Genomic DNA, 27314 nt, shown 5'->3' with positions numbered 1-27314 from the left:
GGAGACATAGGAGTGCCTGTCTTGTTGTTATAGTCTGTTGCCTGTGTTACTAGAGTGGAGATATAGGGGTGCCTGTCTTGGTGTTAATGTCTATTGCCTGTGTTACTGCAGTGGAGACATAGGGGTTCATGTCTTGGTGTTAAATTCTGTTGTCGTGGTTACTGCAGCGGAGACATAGGGGTGCCTGTCTTGGTGTTATAGTCTGTTGTATGTGTTACTGCAGTGAAGACATAGGGGTACCTGTCTTGGCGTTAATGTCTGTTGTCGCTGTTACTGCAGTGGAGTCATAGCGGTGCCTGTCTTGATGTAAATGTATTTTGTCTGTGTTACTGCAGTGGAGTCATAGCGGTGCCTGTCTTGATGTAAATGAATTTTGTCTGTGTTAATGCAGTGGAGACATAGGGGTGCCTGTCTTGTTGTTAATGAATTTTGTCTGTGTTACTGCAATGGAGACATAGGGGTGCATATCTTGTTGTTGAAGTCTATTGTATGTGTTACTGCAGTGGAGACATAGGGGTGCATGACTTGTTGTTATAGTCTGTTGTCTGTGTTACTGCATTGGTGACATAGGGGTGCCTGTCTTGGTGTTAATGTCTGTTGTCTGTGTTACTGCAGTGGAGACATAGGGATGCATGTCTTGTTGTTGAAGTCTGTTGTCTGTGTTACTGCACTGAAGACATAGGGGTGCGTGTCTTGGTGTTGTAGTATGGTGATGTGTTACTGCAATAGAGACATAGGGGTGCCTGTCTTGATGTTGATGTATATTGTCTGTGTTACTGCAGTGGAGACATAGGGATGCCTGTCTTGATGTTGATGTATATTGTCTGTGTTACTGCAGTGGAGACATAGGGGTGCCTGTCTTGGTGTAAATTAATTGTGTCTGTGTAACTGCAGTGAAGACATAGGGGTGCGTGCCTTGGTGTTGTAGTATGGTGATGTGTTACTGCAGTAGAGACATAGGGGTGCCTGTCTTGGTGTTGATGTATATTGTCTGTTTTACTGCAGTGCAGACATAGGGGTGCCTGTCTTGGTGTTAAAGTCTGTTGTCTGTGTTACTGCCGTGGAGACATAGGTGTGCCTGTCTTGGTGTTAATGTCTGTTTTCTGTGTTACTGCAATGGAGACATAAGGGTGCATGTCTTGTTGTTATAGTCTGTTGTCTGTGTTACTGCAGTGGGAGTCATAGGGGTGCGTGTCTTGTTGTTAAAGTATGTTGTCTGTGTTACTGCAGTAGAGACATCGGGGTGCCTGTTTTGGTGTTGATGTCGTTTGTCTGTGTTACTGCAGTGGAGACATAGGGGTGCATGTCTTGGTGTTAAAGTATGTTGCCTTTGTTACTGCAGTGGAGACATAGGGGTGCATGTCTTGGTGTTAAAGTATGTTGCCTGTGTTACTGCAGTGGAGACATAGGGGTGCCTGTCTTGGTGTTAATGTCTGGTGTCTGTGTTACTGCAGTGGAGACATAGGTGTGCCTGGCTTGGTGTTAATGTCTGGTGTCTGTGTTACTGCAGTGGAGACATAGGGGTGCCTGTCTTGGTGGTAATGTATATTGTCTGTGTTACTGCAGTGGAGACATAGGTGTACCTGCCTTGGTGGTAATGTATATTGTCTACCTGTTCTTAGCCTGTCTGATGTCTGTCTGTAACGTTGCATCAGGTTCGTTACAGCAACACGGGAGCAACCAAACGTTCCAGCAATGTGGACATGGGTGGCTCTGTATAATACGCAGGGCCCGCCCCCGTTGTTAAGGTGCCAGGTGGGGCATTACTGTGTTGTTGTCTTTTATCAGTGTCAGACATTCCGTCCGTATCGTTAAAACTCTAACTGCACGCTTTGCTTCGGCTGCCCAAACGGCACGTTTCTTTCACTTTTTCGCACTTTTTAAATAAATCGGACTTGTATCACTTTCGGCATAGAGCATTGTTGTATTTGGACGATGTGTTTTGCATCGATTAGTTTGAACTTGTGTTTCCAATTTTTTGCAATTTCATTTATAAAGTGGTAAAGTTTTTTTTGTCGTCAGGTAGCATGGCTATAATGTACGTGAGTTACATATTAGGTCAACAGGCAGAAATAGTGTATTTCAAATGCAAACATGCAAGCGAGATAAAAACAGGAAAAATGCTCCCACAATTCAAGTATATTTCACATTGTATTATCTATTTTATACAATTTGTGTCTGTTATCTTCGATGAAATACATTGACACTTTTTTGAGATATGAATGTTCACACCATATTCATATGACGCTTTTAAATGTCCTTGTCTGCAGTGCGGGACATGAAGGCTGTGAGGCAGCACCTACGTCATATAGTTTAATTCAAAGCAACAAGTCTAATGTCGAAGATATCTCGCTTTCTGCATGACATCAAAAATTATGATACAGGATCATCCATAATAACCTTCCATTGATGATTAGTTGCTGACAACGCATTAGTTACGGAATATGAAGGTTTCTTGAAACTGTATATTGTTCTTCCGAACATATTCCTATCTGAAGGATGAAACAGCGTCTTGCAGTCTCGTAATTTGATATACTATCATCCATGTGTTCTTGGTTGTGTTGATATACTATCATCCATGTGTTGTTTGGTTGTGTTGACATACTATCATCCATGTGTTGTTTGGTTGTGTTGACATACTATCATCCATGTGTTGTTTGGTTGTGTTGACATACTATCATCCATGTGTTGTTTGGTTGTGTTGACATACTATCATCCATTTGTTGTTTGGTTGTGTTGACATACTATCACCCATGTGTTGTTTGGTTGTGTTGACATACTATCATCCATGTGTTGTTTGGTTGTGTTGACATACTATCATCCATGTGTTGTTTGGTTGTGTTGACATACTATCATCCATGTGTTGTTTGGTTGTGTTGACATACTATCATCCATGTGTTGTTTGGTTGTGTTGACATACTATCATCCATGTGTTGTTTGGTTGTGTTGACATACTATCATCCATGTGTTGTTTGGTTGTGTTGAATTTACGTGACTGTCCTAGAGGATGGCTGGAGTGAATGGTGGATTACGTGGCAGTCAGAGATAGCAGTGTGAATTGTTGATAATATCAACTCGAATAATCCGAGACATAATGAATTCCCTTTGCTAGATTCCCAGACAAGGAGCCTGACATTGCCGCCACATGCTGGTTCTGGCTATAGTGCAGAGGCAGTCGTATATTGTGAAACAAGAACGTCCACATTCCCAAATCAAACAGTTCATTTGGTTATGCTTCCAAATGAATATGTCCAGATGCATGCTTGTATATTGTCAAAGTATGCTTCAAGTAATATTCGAAAAATTAAAATGGCACTTACAAGCACTGGGATTCCTGAAAAAGAATAAAAATGGGGGGTAAGTAAAACTGCAATATTTAAATAAAGTTATGGAGTGTTTATCAGTAACTAGGGGACACGGTTATGTCAGTCGTCGTAGACACTACACTTTGGTCTGCTGAATTGAGTAGTGTCCGTCGGGCATTGGTTAAAACCTAGGATCGTATGAATCACAGATCACCCTGATTATGTGTCAAGATTTGTCAGCACCATAACCAAGTCCGTGGGTGTCACTTAAGTAGTGTCCCTCAGGCATGGTTAAAACCTAAGATCGTATAATCCCATATCGCCCTGGTTATGTGTCTAGGTTTGTCAGCACCATAACCAAGTCCGTGGGTGTCACTTAAGTAGTGTCCCTCAGGCATGGCGAAAACCTAAGATCGTATAATCCCATATCGCCCTGGTTATGTGTCTAGGTTTGTCAGCACCATAACCATGTCCGTGGGTGTCACTTAAGTAGTGTCCCTCAGGCATGGCGAAAACCTAAGATCGTATAATCCCATATCGCCCTGGTTATGTGTCTAGGTTTGTCAGCACCATAACCATGTCCGTGGGTGTCACTTAAGTAGTGTCCCTCAGGCATGGTTAAAACCTAAGATCGTATAATCCCATATCGCCCTGGTTATGTGTCTAGGTTTGTCAGCACCATAACCAAGTCCGTAGGTGTCACTTAAGTAGTGTCCCTCAGGCATGGCGAAAACCTAAGATCGTATAATCCCATATCGCCCTGGTTATGTGTCAAGGTTTGTCAGCACCATAACCAAGTCCGTAGGTGTCACTTAAGTAGTGTCCCTCAGGCATGGCGAAAACCTAAGATCGTATAATCCCATATCGCCCTGGTTATGTGTCTAGGTTTGTCAGCACCATAACCATGTCCGTGGGTGTCACTTAAGTAGTGTCCCTCAGGCTTGGTTAAAACCTAAGATCGTATAATCCCATATCGCCCTGGTTATGTGTCTAGGTTTGTCAGCACCATAACCAAGTCCGTAGGTGTCACTTAAGTAGTGTCCCTCAGGCATGGCGAAAACCTAAGATCGTATAATCCCATATCGCCCTGGTTATGTGTCAAGGTTTGTCAGCACCATAACCAAGTCCGTGGGTGTCACTTAAGTAGTGTCCCTCAGGCATGGCGAAAACCTAAGATCGTATAATCCCATATCGCCCTGGTTATGTGTCTAGGTTTGTCAGCACCATAACCAAGTCCGTGGGTGTCACTTAAGTAGTGTCCCTCAGGCATGGTTAAAACCTAAGATCGTATAATCCCATATCGCCCTGGTTATGTGTCAAGGTTTGTCAGCACCATAACCAAGTCCGTGGGTGTCACTTAAGTAGTGTCCCTCAGGCATGGCGAAAACCTAAGATCGTATAATCCCATATCACCCTGATTATGTGTCTAGGTTTGTCAGCACCATAACCATGTCCGTGGGTGTCACTTAAGTAGTGTCCCTCAGGTATGGTTAAAACCTAAGATCGTATAATCCCATATCGCCCTGGTTATGTGTCTAGGTTTGTCAGCACCATAACCATGTTCGTGGGTGTCACTTAAGTAGTGTCCCTCAGGCATGGCGAAAACCTAAGATCGTATAATCCCATATCGCCCTGGTTATGTGTCTAGGTTTGTCAGCACCATAACCAAGTCCGTAGGTGTCACTTAAGTAGTGTCCCTCAGGCATGGCGAAAACCTAAGATCGTATAATCCCATATCGCCCTGGTTATGTGTCAAGGTTTGTCAGCACCATAACCAAGTCCGTGGGTGTCACTTAAGTAGTGTCCCTCAGGCATGGCGAAAACCTAAGATCGTATAATCCCATATCGCCCTGGTTATGTGTCTAGGTTTGTCAGCACCATAACCAAGTCCGTAGGTGTCACTTAAGTAGTGTCCCTCAGGCTTGGTTAAAACCTAAGATCGTATAATCCCATATCGCCCTGGTTATGTGTCTAGGTTTGTCAGCACCATAACCATGTCCGTGGGTGTCACTTAAGTAGTGTCCCTCAGGCTTGGTTAAAACCTAAGATCGTATAATCCCATATCGCCCTGGTTATGTGTCTAGGTTTGTCAGGACCATGACCATGTCCGTGGGTGTCACAAAGTAGTAAACGTCTGTGACCTTCATCACTTTTGGCTTTACTCCCACATCAAGCCGACACGCCGTGATATGTCTGAACTACTATAAACCAAACTTACTCACCACCTCTTCAGCAACACTACCAACAATCATTTAGAGAAGATACTACCGCATGCTTTAAAGAACAGGTCTTCATGAGAATTACCTTCTTATCAGCCACGTAAACCCTTTGTCAAACGTTCTTCTACATCGTGGACTGCAAAGAGATGTGCTTGATAAAACACAGGGCACCTGCTTGACATTTCCTCGTAAACACTAACCACTTTTCAAATACATATTCACATTTTCCAGAAAACCATGTCTTGTGCTGAATTAAAATTGTCATCAGTGAACGACCGGATACAATTGTCATTACTGATAAGGATGGCATCATAGAAAATATAGAGTAACATTCGTGTGTTCGTACAACTGAAAACTTGCAGATTCTAGTACAACATTTTACCCATGTAAAATATGTCAAAGTTACGCTGAACAAAATGAGTTGATCATAATCTAGATGGTGATGTAGTGTGAGGTTAGAACCCGACCCACACGAAGTAAACTCACCTCCTCCAGCAACAAATTGTTGAAAGGATAAAGATCACCAGTAACATCCACATCACATGCACACTGAGTATAATGTGCCCCTCACCTGTAACAAACACAATGTGATAAATTAATGTGTCTAATGTATCCTTCACCTACAACACACAACCACAATATCACTAATGAGTCTGTCTTTTGTGCCCCTCACCTGAAACAGAAAACTCTATGGGGTTAAGTAGAATAAATATAAGGTATTTAAGGTAAACTTTCAATGGAATACATTGATCAGATTATGTTTTTGAAACATACGGTTTTTACTATGTTGAAATTTTAATCTTCTTTTGTCCAGTTGAACAAGTATTATTTTATTCATTATCTGGCCTCGAGAGCCTAACACTACTTGACGCTTCTCAAGCTGCGGTGACTCAGCAGGATGGTTCCGTGATTGGGTTCCACCTATTTACCCGTTTCTGCTTCACAGAACTCTCCTGTATATCTCCTTCTGCAGCCATGGGTACAATGTCCACTTCCTTGATGACAGGAGTCCGCAATACAGTTCCCGCCACACAGCTTCTCACATCGGTCGCCATGCCAACCACGCCGACATCCCCGAGTGCACGTTCCAGTGTCAGTCTGACAGTAGTTGGTGTTTCTGTCGGAACCCAGGGCACAGCCTGGAGGACAGGCTTGATCGCATGTTTCCCCAAATCTGCCCCAGTCACATGGTCTGTAGGTAGTGGTCACTGCAACACAGACACAGCTTGTGAGAACACTATCAGACAAAACGTCTGTATATACATGTCATTACATATCCCTGCACACAACCTGTCCCAGTCACATGGTCTGTAGGTAGTGGTCACTGCAACACAGACACAGCTAGCTGGTGAGAACACTATCAGACAAAACGTCCGTATATACATGTCATTACATATCCCTGCACACAACCTGCCCCAGTCACATGGCCTGTAGGCAGTGGTCACGGCAACACAGACATAGCTGGTGAGAACACTATCAAACAAAACGTCTGTATATACATGTAAGTACATATCCCTGCACACATCCTGCCCCAGGCACATGGTCTGTAGGTAGTGGACACTGCAACACAGACACAGCTTGTGAGAACACTATCAGACAAAACGTCTGTATATACATGTAAGTACATATCCCTGCACACATCCTGCCCCAGTCACATGGTCTGTAGGTAGTGGACACTGCAACACAGACACAGCTAGTGAGAATACTATCAGACAAAACGTCTGTATATACATGTAAGTACATATCCCTGCACACATCCTGCCCCAGTCATATGGTCTGTAAGTAGTGGACACTGCAATACAGACACAGCTTGTGAGAACACTATCAGACAAAACGTCTGTATATACATGTAAGTACATATCCCTGCACACATCCTGCCCCAGTCACATGGTCTGTAAGTAGTGGACACTGCAATACAGACACAGCTTGTGAGAACACTATCAGACAAAACGTCTGTATATACATGGCATCACATGTCCCTGCACACATCCTCCCCCAGTCACATGGTCTGTAGGTAGTGGTCATTGCAACACAGACACAGCTAGTGACAACACTATCAGACAAAACGTCTGTATATACATGTAATTACATATCCGACCAGTGAAGATTCCGGGGTAGAATAGGTCTTCAGCAACCCATGCTTGCCGTAAAAGGCGACTATGCTTGTCGTAAAAGGCGACTAACAGGATCGGGTGGTCCGGCTCGCTGACTTGGTAGATGCATGACATTGGTCCCAATTGCGTGGATTGATGCACATGATGTCAATCACTGGATTGTCTGGTCCAGACTCGATCATTTAGAGACTGCCGTCATATAGCTGGAATATTGCTGAGTGCGTCGTAAAACACAAAAAAAACAACAAAAAAACAAAAACATATCCCTTGCACACATCTCATTTAATGCAATCCTGCAGTATAATTCATTTATCCGATTCCGACTATATGATGAGCATCTGTTCATGAATCACTATCTAATATTGATGACACCAGATAATCGGGAAAAGGTGAGCTTATCCTGTCAGACAGGTGTTATCCATCAAACACAAATGCAAAGGCATGTCATTGTTCATGGGACATATGATACAGTCGGGAATTGCATCGGACATCATATTGGTCACGTCCACTTCACTATTTCAGGTATACATCGTACTTATTGGACACAGAATCATGTCCTATTTTTTTGGATTGAAATTTAGCTTTTAGATGACAAATCATAATTTTACGAAGATTAGACATCATATACAAAAGACTTTGAATAGCGGAAATACCAACTTGAATATATACACAAACACGGTTTATTGAGCAGCAGTAGTAAAAAGTACATAAGAATGTCATTTAAAGAATAGGAGTTACACAATGGCCATCCGGTGAGTTATCACTGCTAGGGTCAAGAGTTCTACCCACTTGTGTCAAACTAGACCAGGCTGATAAGTGAACTATTGTTGATTCAATTATTTAATTGCCTTTGAATGATACACTTTTGTTATTGTTACAGAAAATAAATCTGATACAGTTGTGGATTTATACACAGCTAATCACGTTACAACACGCAACTTCAATAGACCATGCATTCAACAACGGGAAAATTGGTAAACCTAAATATTTAACAAAGCATTTTCAAAACTGTAAAAATCTGCAATAGTTGAATAGTCCTATGACACTAGCACCTGCCAATCTACTGTGTTCCATCTTATCAACATCTATACTAAGTGCCTATGATCTGACTCAACTCTTACACATAACTTATCAGATTCTGTGTTTATAGAGGTTATCACGCTTGTGTGTTTTGGGATGGTAAATATCCAGTTTTAAGAATAAACTTTGTATTTTGTGAGCCTTGACGAGCTAAATACGGTCAACCTTGAAATTAATGCATCTCCAAATAATTACGACTGCTGACCCTTGGCTAACAATGCGACTCCCCCGATCCCTAATCAAAAAGCATATATCATCGCTTATTAGCAGTGCATAAAGAACTTCCGTATTAACTATAAACAGAGTTTTCCTAAAAATCAAACACACAGTTCATATGTTTATTCTGTTGGCTGGCCTTAAGGAAAGTCAAAGGCAATACAATTATTGAATCAACAACAGTTCACTGACTGGAGCGGTCAATGATGCCTAGTTTGACACAAGTGGGTAGAACTCTTGAGCCTAGCAGTGATAACTCACCGGAAGGCCATTGTGTAACTCCTATTCTTTAAATGGCAATATTATGTACTTGTTACTACTGCTGCTCAATAAACCGTGTTTGTGTATATATTCAAGTTGGTATTTCCGCTATTCAAAGTCTTTTGTATATGTTGTCTAATTGTCGTAAAATTATGATTTGTCATCTAAAAGCTAAATTTCAATCCAAAAGAATAGGGCATGATTCTGTGTCCAATAAGTACGATGTATACCTGAAATAGTGAAGTGGACGTGACCAATATGATGTCCGTGATTCCCGACTGTATCATATGTCCCATGAACAATTGCCTTGCCTTTGCATTTGTGTTTGACGGATGACACCTGTGTGACAGGATATATTCAAGTTGGTATTTCCGCTATCCAAAGTGTGCAATGAGGCCGTCTTATTGCCTATAGTCATTTTGGAGACATCAATGCGAAGTTTCATTAATGCGAACAAAGATCTCTCGCATTTTACGCATTTAATTCACGCTTGCGTTAATTTCAAGATTTACATAATGTCTATTCCTAATACAGGATATTTACCATCACCAAGCACAAGCGTGATAACCTCTCTTTATCATATAATGTCATGCTAGAGTACTGCGCTCGAAAATCTCTTTCCATCTCTCACAAACATTACCTAAACATTGCATGTTTTCCTGGAATGTGCGCAATAGTATATACAACGTCAGAGGGTAAGTGATGTGTCAGTCCGACAGTGACAGTAGCAAACACAGTTCCCACTGAAACCTCGTTCTGATACAGTGGAGTAACAACATATGTGCGAAACAACAATTGCCAACACAAATTCTTTTACTTGACTTTCCCGGCAATCCATCTGTCCGATAGAGTAACTGCCCTTTATCAAGGGAAACTACTCTTCCTCTAGTCTATGAAACGTCACGGTCACAGTCAGACGTTGTTGACAGTCTGTCCTGTCATAACATTACGAAGTGCAGTCAGATGTACACACAGCGACGAGACAAATTAACAATTCGAACATATTGCGGCCAAATCTAACAGTTGTAATTTGAGGAAAAAGTTCCAAGCCGCAGAGGTCATCAAGCACAGATGAAAACTCATCCCGCTTGGCTGGTGACCTTGCAAAATAGTTTTGCAATTTACGTCGCCAATGTTGCCACAACATGTAAAATGCCTTAACTACCTCACAGTTAGACAATAATTTTCAGTATATATATATATATTCTTTTGATGATAGCAATTATCCCTGTAGTTTCTCCAGATTCCCGTTGGTTAATTCTGACTTGATCGCCGAGTTGCAGGGGCGAAGCCATGTTTGTTTGTAAACACTGAAAGTAGTCCACATTTGACCTTTGATATTTGCATCTCTATCCACATATAACCCCTATGGAATCGTTCTTATCCCTTGGCTTTATCCTACCGACAAACCTGCCCATTATATGATTAATAAATGTATCTGTGTACCTGTTGTCTGCATCTGTGCACCTGTTGTTATGTTACAGAAATATCCAATGTATCCATCTATACATCCGAGGGTACACGCCCCGTTGCCTTGGTTGCATGTGGTGCTGATGCAGTTCTGACTACAAAGTTGATCACAGTGGTCACCATGCCGACCGCGAACACACCCTTCTGAACACGTCCCAGTATCTTTGTCACAGGGTCGAAGCTTTGTGTCAAGGTAAAGTCCACAGTGATCTGAACATAGTCGGTCACAGTTGTGTCCATACTTGCCCCACTCGCACACCGGGACACCCTGTACTGCAGAAACTGAAAACAGAAGTTAAATGAGAAACATGTCTACCTGATTGCCGACGTGTTTGAAGCTGTTGTTCACTTGCTTGATAAAGATACCTGTATCGAGGCGTTGCATTGAAAGCAAAATGAAGCTGAAATCCATGTTAACTCTGTTCTCATTGTTACTTCTTACTGCCACTGTATATATTATACAAGTGATTACGCATGACGAGGCCAATATACAAAAACAAGGACCTTGGACAGGCCGAAGTTCGGTCAAACCACGGAAGGGGTCGGGCCTGAGGTCCGTGTTTCTGCATATTGACCTCGTCAAGAGGAATCCCTTTTTCATATAATCTATATTTAGTTGGCTGCACGGGTAGACATTTTTGTATCTGTACCTATCGATATACAAAAGTCACTTACATACTATGACCAGCAACGATCCAAACATCACAGCATATAGCAAATCCTTTCTGTCAAATGAATAACATTAAACAATTATGACGACGTCACATAATTATTGTTGTGGTTGATTTTGAGCCAGGAATTCACTGGCCATTCTGAACAGCATGTTGAGCAAGTGAGGCTGAATGAACTATAGGTCATTGTGAAAACTTATTAAGAGATTGTAAATCAACCATGTCATGATTACAATAAGAGAAACCACTCGAATCTGTTGATTCCAGAATCAACATATTTCCATGATTCCTCCATTACGTTATCGAGGCGTTATGTGTGGGTCAGACATAAGTTCATATCGGGTAGACAGCAGTAAGACATTCATATTGCCATTGCGTCAGTCGAACTGCCTTGTGTATAGCTTGGTTATATATGCACTTTGTCTGTAGGTCTCTATGTTGTCATACAAGGAAACAATGTGTCAGTAGATTGAGTAAGGTTGTGTGCTTGGACACTGTTTACAATATACATTATACTCCGACAACCCATTGTGCAGTCCCTATTCCCCGGTTGTTGATCAGATAGTGGGGACCTACCCTCTCCAGTCACCTAGTTACTACATTGTCACACACCCAAGTGGTTTGTGTTTCGTATATTTTTTAACACATATTAAGATTATTAAGTGCAATTACTAAACATTTAACACACCTCATCAGATCGTGTTGGTTTTATGGTTGTCTGAGTTCATGTGTTCTCACTCAGGGCATCGTTACAGCCAGTTTCATTCCACTGATTGAAATAAAGGAGACCAGTGAAGCCGCCTCATTATAGATCCATGCATAGAGAAGACGTTTGAAGAAGAATTTTCTAGTTAATTAATTTCCGTTATCATTCATTTTATGTGTTGATATTCTATCAACGCTATTTCGACTACATAGGTTTTTGTTAACAATCTATGCAGCAAAAAAAAAAATTAAATGAAATTTAAAATCCATTTTGCAGCATTTACTATTTCATAAACCTGTTTAAGTGCATAGTTAGACCAAATGCCACATGACACTATTGTCTCAGAAGTATTCAGAACTTTGGAAACTTTCATAGTAGAAGTGGGTAAAACTAGAAGGCTGCAATACCTATCACTGGAAAGTGCAAATTACTAAAATAAGTACGCCCCTTTGATCCCCTTGTTCTACAAAACAGCACAAACTACTGCCTTTTCGATACATGCTTCCTGACTTCATTTGTGGACGCTCTTAATACGCATATACACATTGTCTACCTACTCTGTGGAGTGCACTTGTAACAACTGATAAGACATCGGGTCAACATGACCTCAGTGACACTCGTATCACGGGTGGTATTGTTTATTTAGGTTGAAACCTGATCTACAGATTACACGTATGGCCATGTCAAAGCGGCGCAGAAGGTTATCGCTGTGTGGTTCTTTTTGTGTATATTCCAAAGCATGTTGAATAAAGTAGATCACAGCGGCTATAAAACATGCGAGTAAGACGTTCGTGCATGTCGTACTTATTGTTGAACCAAATGAGTTCAACATCAATGTGATTATAAAATCACATTAAATATAATTTAATACTAACATGCGGCTCTAGTATTGGATTGCTATATAGAAGATAGCTAAGCGATAAATCACAAAGAGTGGGGAAGAACGAAGCGTGGGTTATTCCACGATAAAGCATTGTTCTATGTACCATTGTTCTAGACTGAAGTGTCTTGTGAATTGTTAGCCGGAGATGTAGTTGGGCAACGTGGACAAACGCACTGGTCGAACAATCGCATCCAAAAGTGGGAGATATAAGACAATCGACATTCGGAAAAAAAGTACAGATAATCAACGTGAGGATTTTGAGAATATGGGGAAAATGCCAAAATTAACCCATCTGTTCATTAAACTGACTTGTCGAATACTATTCATGGAGTCATCATTATTAAAATTAAGAGAAATTTTAAACACACTTGAGAGGCTGTACGTAAGGTTAATATAACAAATATGTCTATCTTACAAACAACACACTGCATGGAGAATAAATTACTCGGGGCTGCAAACCTCATTGTGTTATCTCCCTGCAGTTTGTTATTTAAAAAATAAACAACAGCCACTCGTCGTTTATTTCTTAATGAACGTATGCGACGTCTGTGTTAGATCCTGTTTTACTGTCACGCGACTCTGGTATTGTATTGCTGTTGAACGTATGTAACTTTGCTGTATTATATGCTGTTGTACTGATAGGCGACTCTAGTATTGTATTGCTGTTGAACGTATGTGACTTTGCTGTGTTAGATGCTGTTGTACTGAAAGGCGACTCTAGTATTGTATTGCTGTTGAACGTATGTGACTTTGCTGGGTTAGATGCTGTTGCACTGACAGGCGGCTCTAGTATTGTATTGCTATTGAACGTATGTGACTTTGCTGGGTTAGATGCTGTTGTACTGATAGGCGACTCTAATATTGTATTGCTGTTGATCGTATGTGACTTTGCTGTGTTAGATGCTGTTGCACTGACAGGCGACTCTAGTATTGTACTGCTGTTGATCGTATGTGACTTTGCTGTGTTAGATGCTGTTGTACTGATAGGCGACTCTAGTGTTGTATTGTTATTGCACGTACGTAGCTTCTGTGTTAGATGCTGTTGTACTGTCACGCGACTCTGGTATTGTATTGCTATTGAAAGTATGTGACTTTGCTTTGTTAGATACTGTTGTACTCATAAGCGACTCTAGTGTTGTATTGTTATTGCACGTACGTGGCTTCTGTGTTAGATGCTGTTGTACTGTCACGCGACTCTGGTATTGTATTGCTATTGAAAGTATGTGACTTTGCTGTGTTAGATGCTGTTTTACTGATAGGCGACTCTAGTGTTGTATTGTTATTGCACGTACGTGGCTTCTGTGTTAGATGTTGTTGTACTGTCACGCGACTCTGTTAGATGTTGTTGTACTGTCACGCGACTCTAGTATTGTATTGCTACTGAACGTATGTGACTTTGCTGTGTTAGATGCTGTTGTACTGTCACGCGATTCTAGTATTGTATTGCTATTGAACGTACGTATGTTCGCCTTTTGCATCCCCAATGAAAGCAAAACAGTTCTTACCTGAAAATACACTCACGTTTTGACTCCCTTCTCTTCACCAATATGTCCACCCCTCCCACGTCCTGCGCACTGCTCTGTAGCAAGGCACACCTCGACCCAGTAGATAACGCTGACGTAAACATTAGGTGAGCAAGTAATCTGAACAGATCGAAGTCCCCGACCAATACACACAGACTGACATGTGATCCAGCTAGTAGAGGGAAAAATACCGCATGGTTTAACGACTATTTGTTAAATGCACGCTTATACGCTCTGCACAGGTGCGCCCCTTTACAGCAACCAGTTGATTTACCCCAGTGGTATAACTGAAATACTGTAGTGTAAGTATGTACTGAAACACTCACTCAAACAATATTCACTCTCACACCAAAAGCTTACTCACAAAATTCTTTCACTCACCTGATCTATATTCGCTCAGTCACTAAAACTATATTCACTCATTCAAACTGTATTCGCTCACTCATCTGAAATATATTCAGTCACTCATCTGAACTATATTCACTCACTCATCTAAACTATATTCACTTACTCATCTAAACTATATAACTCACTCATCTAATCTATATTCGCTTACTCATCTAAACTATATTCACTCACTCATCTGAACTATATTCACTCACTCATCTAAACTATATTCACTCACTCATCTGAACTACATTTACTCACTCATCTAAACTATATTCTAATGTAAGAATTAATTATGCCAAGGCTCGACGAACTTTTAAACTCAATAAACGACAGACCTGGAAGGATTATGTTTCCAAAATAAATTTTCGCACGCCTATGTCAAAGGTGTGGAACATGATCCAAAAAATCAAAGGCAAAGGTTCCAAATCAAGTATTCATCATCTCAAAGATGACAATAATTTATTGACAGAAAAATCAGATATTGCAAACAAACTGGGCGAAACTTTAGCCAAACATTCTTCTTCGTCAAATTATAATCCAAAGTTTCAGAAGTATCAACAACAACAAGAACGGAAAAAAGTCAATTTTATTTCTGACAATGGCGAAGATTATAACGAAGTATTTTCACTACATGAGCTACACACTGCTTTAGCACAAGCTCATGATACTGCAACTGGTGCTGATGATATCCATTATCAGCTTCTAAAACACTTGCCTTGTCTCACAACACTATTGAATATTTTCTATGATATTTGGACAACAGGACATTTTCCTCCTTCGTGGAGAAATGCCATCGTTGTACCAATACCAAAGCCTGGCAGGGATCATACAGATCCATCCAATTACCGACCTATTTCATTAACTAGCTGTGTTTGTAAAACCATGGAGTGCATGGTGAATAATCGCTTAGTTTGGTTTTTAGAAACCAACAATTTAATCAGTGATATCCAGTGCGGATTTCGTAAAAACCGAAGTACAATTGATCATTTGGTTCGTTTAGAATCATTTATTAAAAATGCTTTTATAAACAAACAACATGCTGTATCTATCGTTTTCGATCTTGAAAAAGCTTATGCTACCACTTGGAAGCATGGTATTTTAAAAGATTTACATGACTTTGGTTTAAGAGGCCGCTTGCCTCAATTTGTATCACAGTTTTTAACTGACAGACAATTTCAAGTTTGTGTTGGATCAACCCTGTCTGATCATTATAATCAGGATCAGGGGGTTCCTCAGGGCAGTATTTTGTCTGTCACATTGTTTAGCATCAAAATAAATAGTTTATCTAAGTATTAAATGACTCAATAGATGGGTCATTGTTTGTGGATGATTTTAATATCATGTTGTGGTAAAAATATGCATACCATTGAAAGACAGTTACAGTTGTGTCTTAATAAAATTCATAAATGGTGTCTTGAGAATGGATTTAGGTTTTCACAGACCAAAACAAATTGTATACATTTCTGTCAGAAATATAAACCCGATAAAGATCCAAAACTCTCTTTAGATGGCACTCCAATTAAGGTTGTTAAAGAAGCCAAATTTTTGGGATTAATTTTCGTCCACCATTTGACGTTTTTGCCACATATCAAATATTTAAAGACTAAATGCCTGAAGGCCCTCGATCTGTTAAAAGTCGTCTCGAATTCTAAGTGGGGAGGGGATCAGACAACCCTCCTTCACCTTTATAGATCATTAATCCGCTCTAAATTAGACTATGGCTTCATTGTGTATGCTGGAGCTTGCAAGAGTAATTTAAAAAAGCTAGATTCAATCCACCACCAAGGACTCAGACTGTGCCTTGGTGCTTTTAGAACTTCTCCTGTTGACAGCCTCTTTGTAGAGGCTGATGAACCTTCTTTGAAACAACGCCGTGTTAAATTGTCTCTTCAATATATCACTAAATTACACTCTAATCCTTCTAATCCTGCTTATGACTCTGTTTTTCAACCCCTATATGAAGAGCGGTTTCAGAAAAAAAAAAGCTGATTCCACCACTTGGAATTCGGATGAAATCACATATTATTGCTGCAAATATAGATTTAGATATTATCTCACCATATCGTCTCTTGTCTACTCCTCCCTGGCAGCTGGTGAGGCCAGAAGTAGACGTTTCTCTAACCCGTTTTATTAAATCTGACACAAATCAACTTATATATCAACAGGAATATGTACAATTAAGAAATCAATATGACACCCACCGTTCAATCTTTACTGATGGATCCAAGGACGGTGGCAAGGTGGCATGTGCCACTGTCGTTGGATCAAAACATATCTCATCTAGAATACCAGACACTAGCTCTATTTTCACTGCTGAGGCCAATGCTATTCTTACAGCCTTAAAATACATTCAATGACAGTCTGCATATAAACAATTTATCATCTTTTCTGATTCTTTGACTTGTCTTCAGGCACTGAAAAAAGTATCTTCTAATCATCCAATTATTTTAGATACTTTAGAACTTTATAATAATCTTTCAACTGGCCAATACGACATCGTCTTTTGTTGGTTGCCCAGTCATGTGGGCACAAAAGGCAACACAATGGCTGATGCTGCAGCAAAAGCAGCACTCAACAAATCTGTGACACCACTTCTCATTCCATACAGTGATTGTAAACCTGTGATCAGATGTTACATCCGAGATCTTATGCAAAATAATTTGGACACCCAAGTTGGTATCAATAAATTACATCAAATTAAGCCAACCATCGATTACACCTACTTGGGTTGTCAGTTCAGATTTGAAGAGGTCATAATGCGACGATGTCGTATTGGCCATAGCAGATATACACATGAATATATTTTAAAAGGTGAGGATCCTCCATTTTGCATCCCTTGTGATGAGAGAATCACGGTCAAGCATGTCCCGCTTGACTGTATTGATTTTGCCATCACAAGGGATAACTATTGCAAATCATCATCTCTTAAGGATCTTTTGAATAGTATCAGTTGTCATTTAATTGTTGGATTTTTAAAAGAAATAGCACTTATTGATAAATTTTGATTGTGTAGATTTTATAATATTGGTAGTGTTTAATGAGTAACTTCGATGGTTAGAGATGTATCCTCAAAGGGGGTTGAAGTAATGTAAAATTATTGTCCCCCTGAGAGGATATGTGAGACCCCGTCCTGAAAGTACGTTTATTTATACCACTGTTTTTAAACGTAGTATATTTGTTTTGTTTTAATTCTGGCTCAATTGCATACCATCGCCAGCAGCTTAGGGGATGTTGTAAATCCTGCTGGGGAGCCGTGCAGGTAGCAGAAGTATTGTAAGTCCCCACGGGCCCCAGTTAGGTGGCCTAACTTTGGTTGCTGGCGATCTCTAGCCAGTTTTTTTATTATGTATTGTTGAATCCTAGGTTATTATTTTAATTGTTCTAAACTAGTTTTTCTTATAAACTGTGATATGCTAGTTGTTCTACTGTCCATCGATGACGGGTGTTTTATTTTAATTTCAGTCTTATAAATGTTCTCGTCACTATATTGCTGAAATATTGCTGATTTGACGTAAAGCTTTAACTCACTCACTCACTAAACTCTATTCACTCACTCATCTGAACTATATTCACTTACTCATCAAAACTACATTTACTCACTCATCTGAACCATATTCACTTGCTCATCAAAACTACATTTACTCACTCATCAAAACTACATTTACTCATTCATCTAAACTATATTCACTCACTTATCTTAACTACATTTACTCACTCATCAAAATTGCATTTACTCACTCATGTAAACTATATTCAATCACTCATCTAAACTATATTCACTCACTCATCTAAACTATATTCACTCACTTATCTGAACTATATTCACTTACTCATCCAAACTACATTTACTCATTCATCTAAACTATATTCACTCACTCATCTAAACTATATTTACTCATTCATCTAAACTATATTCACTCACTCATCAAACTATATTCACTTACTCATCAAAACTACATTTACTCATTCATCTAAACTATATTCACTCACTCATCTAAATTATATTTACTCATTCATCTAAACTATATTCACTCAATCATCAAACTATATTCACTTACTCATCTGAATTATATTCACTCACTCATCTAAACTATATTCACTCACTCATCTAAACTACATTCACTTACTCATCAAAACTACATTTACTCATTCATCTCAACTATATTCACTCACTCATCTGAACTGTATCTACTCACTCATTTCAACTACATTTACTCACTTATCTAAACTATATTCACTCACTCATCTAAACTATATTCACTCACTCATCTAAACTATATTCACTCACTCATCTAAACTAAATTCACTCACTCATCAACACTACATTTACTCACTCATCTATACTATATTCACTCACTCATCTAAACTATATTCACTCGCTCATCTAAACTACATTTACTCACTCATCTAAACTATATTCACTCACTCATCTAAACTATATTCACTCACTTATCTAAACTACATTTACTCACTCATTTCAACTACTTTTACTCACTCATCTAAACTAAATTCACCCACTCATCAACACTACATTTACTCACTCATCTATACTATATTCACTCACTCTTCAAAACTACATTTACTCACTCATCTAAACTATATTCACTCACTCATCTAAACTATATTCACTTACTCATCAAAACTACATTTACTCATTCATCTAAACTATATTCACTCACTCATCTAAACTATATTCACTCACTCATCTAAACTATATTCACTTACTCATCAAAACTACATTTACTCATTCATCTAAACTATATTCACTCACCTATCTGAACTTTATCTACTACAATATTGCTGAGTGCGGCGTTAAACAACAAACGAACCAACCAACCAGCGCAGACAAATACACTTTAAGGATTTGAATGTGTGGGAAACCCCCTTTTCTGCGATATCATCCACTGTCATTTTAGACACTGCAAGATTACTGAAAATGACCCCTGAAAATTAGGTACATCGTAAATCTCTCCATTTTTGAGATAAATAGAGGCGCGTTTATTTAATGTATGTTTTTAAGCCTAAATATCGGATATCGGATGTATTTACTCGGAGGAATGAACTTCAAAAATAGCATATGAGGGATCACGGGTATCGGGATTTCATCAAATCTCCAAAGATCATTCTGAAACGACGCCTATAACCTTTGAATCGTTCAGAATGTTTTAGAAATTACGCAAACGCGACCGCCAATATTATGTGAACTTTCCGCCAAATTGGATAGTGTGCCGGTCATAAGATACCCCTTACATCGCGTATAAGTTAAACTCAGCTACGATACATGCATCCCTGAATTCCTCATACATTTTAGAATGAAATGACAAATGGTCTTTGTCACCAATACAAAGTGTCTAGCTGAAATACATTTGGTGTGACACGAAGGCTGTGCTAGGAAAACTGCACTGGTTCTATATGTAAACAAAGTAAACTTAAGATTTTACACTGTTGCAGTTGCTCATAGTTGAGAGATCAACTCGTCTATTTGTTGTATACACTGGCCAAATAAATATACCAATTTATTTGATATATATCTATGTCGTTCACATTTTAGGCAGTATTAGACTTAAATTTACACAATCAGGTAATTTAATAACCTCCATCTCTGCGCAAGGTAAGTGTGCTAGGAGACCCAGTACGTGTCGTGCCATAGGGGCTTGTTAGGCAAACTTTAGCAGCAAGATATATTCGGTCAGTTACGGGTCAGTACTATTATACTATGTTTGTTTGTTTGTTGATTAGCGCCGCACTCAGCAATATGTGTTTTCCAGCTATGTGACGGCGGTCTGTAAATAATCGAGCATGGACCAGACAATCCAGTGATTGACATCATGAGCATCGATAGACGCAATTAGGATATGATGATATGCATCAACCAAATCAGCGAACCTGACCACCCAATAACCCCGTCAGTGCTCTTGCTGCTAATGTTTGCGTGACAAGCCCCAGTGTTGAGAACACAATCCACGCACAACGTTCACATGATTGTGTTTACGAAAGCCTAAAGATATGCCACTTTGGCAGAATATCCATATTTTTCATTCGAAATTTCTCCTTAATAATTGAATAACGAGAATAAAATCGAAATAACAAGAAAAACATCAAAGCAACGGGAAAATAATCGAAATAGCGAGATATGAATTGAAATTACGAAAATATAATTGAAATAACGAGAGAAAACCTGAATTTTCAGGCTCGCTGACTTGGTTGATGTATGTCATCCTATCCCAATTGCGTAGATTGATGCTCATAATCACTGGATTGCCTAGACCAGACTGGTTTATGTGCAGACAGCCTTCCTACCGGTGGAATTTTGCTGAGTGCGGCGTTAAACAACAAACAAACATGGATGGTGTGTTGCAACCATGTTACGGATTATCAAGAGTCAACCTAAATTATAACTGTAATAGTCCCGTGAAGATTCTGGGTTAGGATAGATTTTCAGCAACCCATGCTTGTAAGAGGTGACTAACGGGATTGAGTGGTCAGGCTTGCTGACTTGGTTGATGCATGTCATCGTACCAAAAATGCGTGGATCGATGCTCATGGTATCACTCACTATATTGTCTGTCCCAGACTTGATTCTGTATAGACCGCCGTCATAAAGCTGGAATATTGCTGAGTGCGACGTTAAACAACAAACAAACCACCGATGGGGGCCGAGGATATAGGAACGGAGTTCGTTCTTTCGCCCGTTTTTTCACTTTTCACACTGATTTTCGAAAATTGGCGTCCTAAATTATTTTTTACAGACTTACAGCCCGTGCTTTACAACATTCTGCATACAGTGTGCATATTGCGTGAAATGGGGACACTTTTTTCTGAGAAACTACTGAAGTTACGTAAATGAACGTTTGCATGTCTATTAAACATCTTGTCTTGTGAAGACTGGGTTCGAAAATTATTTAATTATTTTTCCCAGAGGAGGGGCCTTTTGTGTGTATTAATTTCACATTTAGTCATTTTTTTTTCTGATGACATAAAGCGACCCTAGTGCCTATCTCTTCTTAAGGCTTTATAGGGCGGTTTTATTTACGTAGCTAATATCAACTTCCTTATAGGTCATTACTATACGAACAAACATAATACTGTGCCCCATGGAGGGGGGATATTAATAACGCTGTTTTCTTGTTTATTTTGTATCCTTAATAAAAAAATGTCTTAGTAAAAAGAAATCTTATCTGAGAGAAAGATGAATCCATTATTGTGTTTATTTAGATTGATTTTTTTCTTCACAAGTTTAAACCATATAAGTTCCCTCCAAAAGAAAACGGAAAAACTATATATTCATGGAACCGAATAATGGAACAATGAAAAACATAGGGAAATAAGCTTTGCTGTCAGTACATTGGGAATAGCGCATAATTCCATCAGTTTCATTGATCTATGATCATTATCTATATCAAACTTTACTTTAATGTACGTGTATATATCAAGGTGTAAATACAGTTCTAAAGTCGCAATTATAGAAACATATTATGAAAGGAAATGTATTTAGTTAATCCAGGTAATTCATATTTTCGTAATTTTATTTTTTACTTTTCACTGAATCTAGATATTACTTATAATTGTACTGTAAATACAATATTCTTTCTTTCATCTGCGAACGTTTCCTTGTATTAAATATAACCTACTCCACACTTCTAGTGCTTTCAAATTCACGTATTAAAATCCCAGAAAATTAGGTTTAACCATTAACAACGCATAATAACACCCGAAATGTAAATAAGCAGTCAATTTCAACGAGATGTTATATCGGTAAATTAAACTCATGGACAATTCTCAAATGTCATATGTCTATCATCGTTAGTATATTTACTTTACAATGATATGAAGTATTGCAGATCCAGATTTCAAACAAGGGCGCTTGCTAGAATAAACCTGCCACATTCGGGTGCTTTAATATTACAGTTCATGTAACAAGAGTAGCACCTTTCATCGATGGCTAGGCAGTGCATTTATCTTTGGGATTTACTGCATTTAGATACTGTGGTGAAGATATTCAACGCTAGTTGCAATTCGGTTACACTGTGCGAAGAAATAAGAACGTTGTAACACTTTTTATACAAAGTTACGTTTTTGAAACCGTGACTGACGGCAACGCACCATGAGAGATAAACACATGCTCATGCTATGGTCCGATTCGTACAACCGACTCTGCTTTTAATTTCTCAATTCAACTTGTTCATATTAAAAGATCCTCCTAAGAAAAAAAGATGTACCGTATATGTCTGCCTTTGTTAAACTATATCTACCACACAGTGCATGTGTTGTATGGTCATGTCGTGTGTGCCGCCCTGTTTTGGCAGAGAAAAGCGCCGGTCACTTTGGTGCAAGGCCTTGGCCGCAATGCCGTGACGTCATGGACAGTGTGACGTCACTGTCATTGTACATTTGGCGCCACGTCAGCTGGGCGAACCTCGGCTCAGTCTGAGGTCACAGAGTGCAGCGAGATGTAAACAAACAGTTTGTTGTGTGTTCCATGATTAATCATAAACTCCTGACACACAATTAACACAGGCTAATTATATCATGAGATAAAGTGTGTAAATCATAATCACACATCATCTTTATATACACTCAGTTAACAATTTTCTTACTTGATGATGCGAAGTTCCAAACACAACAGATGACAAAATATTTAAAAAAATTAACAAGTTTTATTTCTCCTCAAACACAACAAACGTTCTCACCAAATCCGGGAATATATAACACGACGACGTGCACGGCACACCACGTCACTGTCTGTAACAACATGTCCCCCTCCACCGTCTACACAAACACGACACTGACGTCACTGAGCGCCGCGGGACACCAGCAGATCCAACACTGGCTGATGTCCCCAGAGTCTCGCCACGTCCGCCGCTGTCTCCCCCGAGTTGTTCCTGGCGTCGATGTCCACCACGTTCAGTAACAGCACATACTTCACCGTCCCCACATCTCCTCCCCGACTAGCGTAGTGAAAGATGTTGTTACCGTCCTCGTCCACCAGTGACACATCAGCTCCTATACTCACCAGGAGCTCATCCACGTCTCTGTGTCCATACAGTGCTTCCATCATCACCGGTGTCATGCTCCTCAATCCTCTACTGTTGATGTCCACCACGTTCAGTGACAGCACATACATCACCATCTCCACATCTCTTCTCATACAGGCGAAGTGAAGGGTGTTGTTACCGTCCACGTCCACCAGTGACACATCAGCTCCTTCACTCACCAGGAGCTCCACCACTTCTTTGTGTCCCGCCCTTGCTGCCTCCATCACCGGTGTCCTGCTCCCACATCCTCTACCGTCGATGTCCACCACGTTCTGAGACAGCACAAACTTCACCGTCTTCACATCTTCTCTCATACAGGCGAAGTGAAGGGTGTTGTTACCGTCCTCGTCCACCAGTGACACATCAGCTCCTCTACTAACCAGGAGCTCCACCACCTCTTTGTGTTCCCAGTATGCTGCCACCATCACCGGTGTCCAGCTCCCTTCCACTCTACAGTTGACGCTGACTCCCGCTGTCGTCAGGAGCCGCTTTACCTCCTCCAGGTCCCCGGCCTTGCTGGCGTAGAAGAGGTCGCGGGCTGCTTGTGATGGAGTCGCTGTAACACAAAGTAAACTCTGTACACATCCAGACATCTTTGTCATACATCTACTGTGTTCACACCTCGAAGTGTTGATACGTGACAGGAACATCGATACATGATGAACCACTTCCTGTATGGATGGCAACAATATAACGATGAGGAGAGTGGTTTATCTATTGAACTTAGGATATTCTATTCACGTGACATCTTTCTTCTGCATCCAGTAGTTGGGGAGTGTTAGCTAGGGATCGTTAACGTTTGTTTGCTTTATAAGATAACAGACAGACACTGTTGGTACAATTGCTGTTTGAAATTATTAAGATAATATGCTATCTATTATAACATTGCTTTTTTCAGCTTGTTCATTGAATACATTGTATGTATGAAGGGTTAGGGCTGAGTTTTCTGCCTGCTGGGTTCTCCCACCTACCGTGTGAAGCAGTGGAGATCAGTGGATCCCTCTCGTTTTGGCTGGGATCCTGACTCGGGTCACTCGAGGCTGAAACACAGGATATGTTGTTAAAAAACTATACATAGCACATAGGCATAATTGATATTGGTCACAGACAATTTATTCGTATTCGACCAGTTTGATGGCTTGTGAAACGTTTACTACAGAACAAGATATAAAATGCGTTTGTAATAGTAGAAGTGTAAATAGAAAGTAGTTCACTGATTGTCAAATACATTTAATGACTCAAATAAATACACAACACAAGTATAGATTGTTGTTCATCTAACCCGTGTGTCTATACACCTGCTTGCTGGATTGAGATGTATGATGGTAGTTGACATTGTTTGAAATTAATAGGATAATAAGAGAATACATGCATCAAGCTTTAGAGACTGTTTATAGGACATTTGCTGAGTAGAATCTAAGCTTTCTAGCTGACATGGTGATCTGACCAAATATCCTACAAAGTTGGACAATGACACTGTCTACCACCTACTGGGTTCTTCCACCTACCGGGCTGATCACAATCTTGTGTCGTCAATGGGACAAATAGCATTCTCTCGTTCCGGCTCAGATCCTGACTCGGATAACTTGAGGCTGAAACAGAATATGGTGGTCAGAAAACTACGTATAGCATCTGATAAACATTATAAAAACTGGCCTCAGACAACTTATTGTCATTCAACAATTTTTTGCCTATTACAATGTTCACTCATGAATACGATTTAAACACATTTGTAGAAGGGGAATACATGTCAAGTAGCTCAGTGATTGGTAAATCGCTATAAATGACATATGCACAGTAACACAGAGATTTATAAGTATGGATCTGCTCTGAAGCCGATATTTGGCAGCAAAAGTCAGTAAACATTCCCAAATCGGAATATAAACTTTCCCAAATCATGTTAATCTAACTAATTGTATGGCTTTGTAGGGGCAACCTGTATTTCACTGATATCAGGACCAATAAATAGGGAGAGTTTTAATGCTTAGTTTTATATTATTACACTGATTCTACAATCTTAATACAACGTTACAAAACTCTGGAAGAAACTAAGAACTTAAAAATATCCCAATTTTTAACCAAAAAACGATTTGTTCCCAAATCAGTCCTAGTTCACAATACTGGAAATACCCCCGTACAACACACACCTAGATAGTTGCTCATCTACCCCGTGTGTCTTTATACATCAACACACAGCTAGATAGTTGCTCATCTACCCCGTGTGTCTTTATACTTCAACACACACCTAGATATTTGCTCATCTACCCCATGTGTCTTATACATCAACACACACCTAGATAGTTGCTCATCTACCCCGTGTGTGTTTATACATCAACACACACCTAGATAGCTGCTAATCTACCCCATGTGTCTTTATACATCAACACACACCGAGATAGTTGCACATCTACCCTGTGTGTCTTTATACATCAACACACACCTAGATAGCTGCTAATCTACCCCATGTGTCTTTATACATCAACACACACCTAGATAGTTGCTCATATACCCCATGTGTCTTTATACATCAACACACACCTAGATTGTTGCTCATCTACCCCGTTGTCTTTATACATCAACACACACCTAGATAGTTGCTCATCTATCCCGTGTGTCTTTATACATCAACACACACCTAGATAGTTGCTCATATACCCCATGTGTCTTTATACATCAACACACACCGAGATTGTTGCTCATCTACCCCGTTGTCTTTATACATCAACACACACCTAGATAGTTGCTTATCTGCCCCATGTGTCTTTATACATCAACACACACCTATATAGTTGCTCATCTACCCCTTGTGTCTTTATACATCAACACAAACATAGATAGTTGCTCATCTACCCCGTGTGTCTTTATACATCAACACACACCTAGTTAGTTGCTCATATACCCCATGTGTCTTTATACATCAACACACACCTAAATAGTTGCTCATCTACCCCATGTGTCTTATACATCAACACACACCTAGATAGTTGCTCATCTACCCCGTGTGTCTTTATACATCAACACACACCGAGATAGTTGCACATCTACCCCGTGTGTCTTTAAACATCAACACACACCTAGATACTTGCTCATCTACCCCGTGTGTCTTTATACATCAACACACACCTAGATAGTTGTTCATCTGCCCCGTGTGTCTTTATACATCAACACACACCTAGATAGTTGCTCATCTACCCCATGTGTCTTTATACATCAACAAACACCTAGACAGTTGCTCATATACACCATGTGTCTTTATACATCAACACACACAGAGATTGTTGCTCATCTACCCCGTTGTCTTTATACATCAACACACACCTAGATAGCTGCTCATTTACCCCGTGTGTCTTTATACATCAACACACACCGAGATTGTTGCTCATCTACCCCATGTGTCTTTATACATCAACACACACCGAGATTGTTGCTCATCTACCCCGT

The 27314-nt window shown here is 39.9% G+C and overlaps 2 protein-coding genes across 2 annotated transcripts in view; both read right to left on the bottom strand.

The window, feature by feature from the left end:
* LOC124119968 overlaps positions 1-14532 on the bottom strand; it is a 185632-nt gene extending 171100 nt beyond the window's left edge. Inside the window, exons 1-7 of the mRNA XM_048391780.1 lie at positions 14431-14532; positions 11341-11390; positions 10642-10947; positions 6454-6732; positions 6011-6095; positions 5610-5660; positions 3321-3334 (exon numbers count right to left, since the gene is read on the bottom strand). Of these exons, the coding sequence (XP_048247737.1) occupies positions 3321-3334; positions 5610-5660; positions 6011-6095; positions 6454-6732; positions 10642-10947; positions 11341-11368 (763 nt within the window). The 5' untranslated portion in view covers positions 11369-11390; positions 14431-14532. The remainder of the gene's footprint in view (positions 1-3320; positions 3335-5609; positions 5661-6010; positions 6096-6453; positions 6733-10641; positions 10948-11340; positions 11391-14430) is intronic.
* Positions 14533-23485: 8953 nt separating this feature from the next.
* On the bottom strand, positions 23486-25958 carry LOC125377725 (ankyrin repeat domain-containing protein 50-like). The gene is made up of 3 exons (XM_048391782.1): positions 25382-25958; positions 24845-24913; positions 23486-24429 (listed from the first exon to the last, which is right to left on the bottom strand). The coding sequence occupies exons 1-3, from the start codon at positions 25422-25424 to the stop codon at positions 23630-23632; spliced, it is 912 nt and encodes a 303-aa protein (XP_048247739.1). The 5' UTR covers positions 25425-25958; the 3' UTR covers positions 23486-23629.
* Between the last annotated feature and the right edge of the window lie 1356 nt (positions 25959-27314).

This window comes from Haliotis rufescens, unplaced genomic scaffold (assembly GCF_023055435.1).
Source record: "Haliotis rufescens isolate VD_foot unplaced genomic scaffold, xgHalRufe1.0.p SCAF_98, whole genome shotgun sequence".
NCBI lineage: Eukaryota > Metazoa > Mollusca > Gastropoda > Lepetellida > Haliotidae > Haliotis > Haliotis rufescens.
This window is presented reverse-complemented; position numbering and strand designations above follow the sequence as displayed.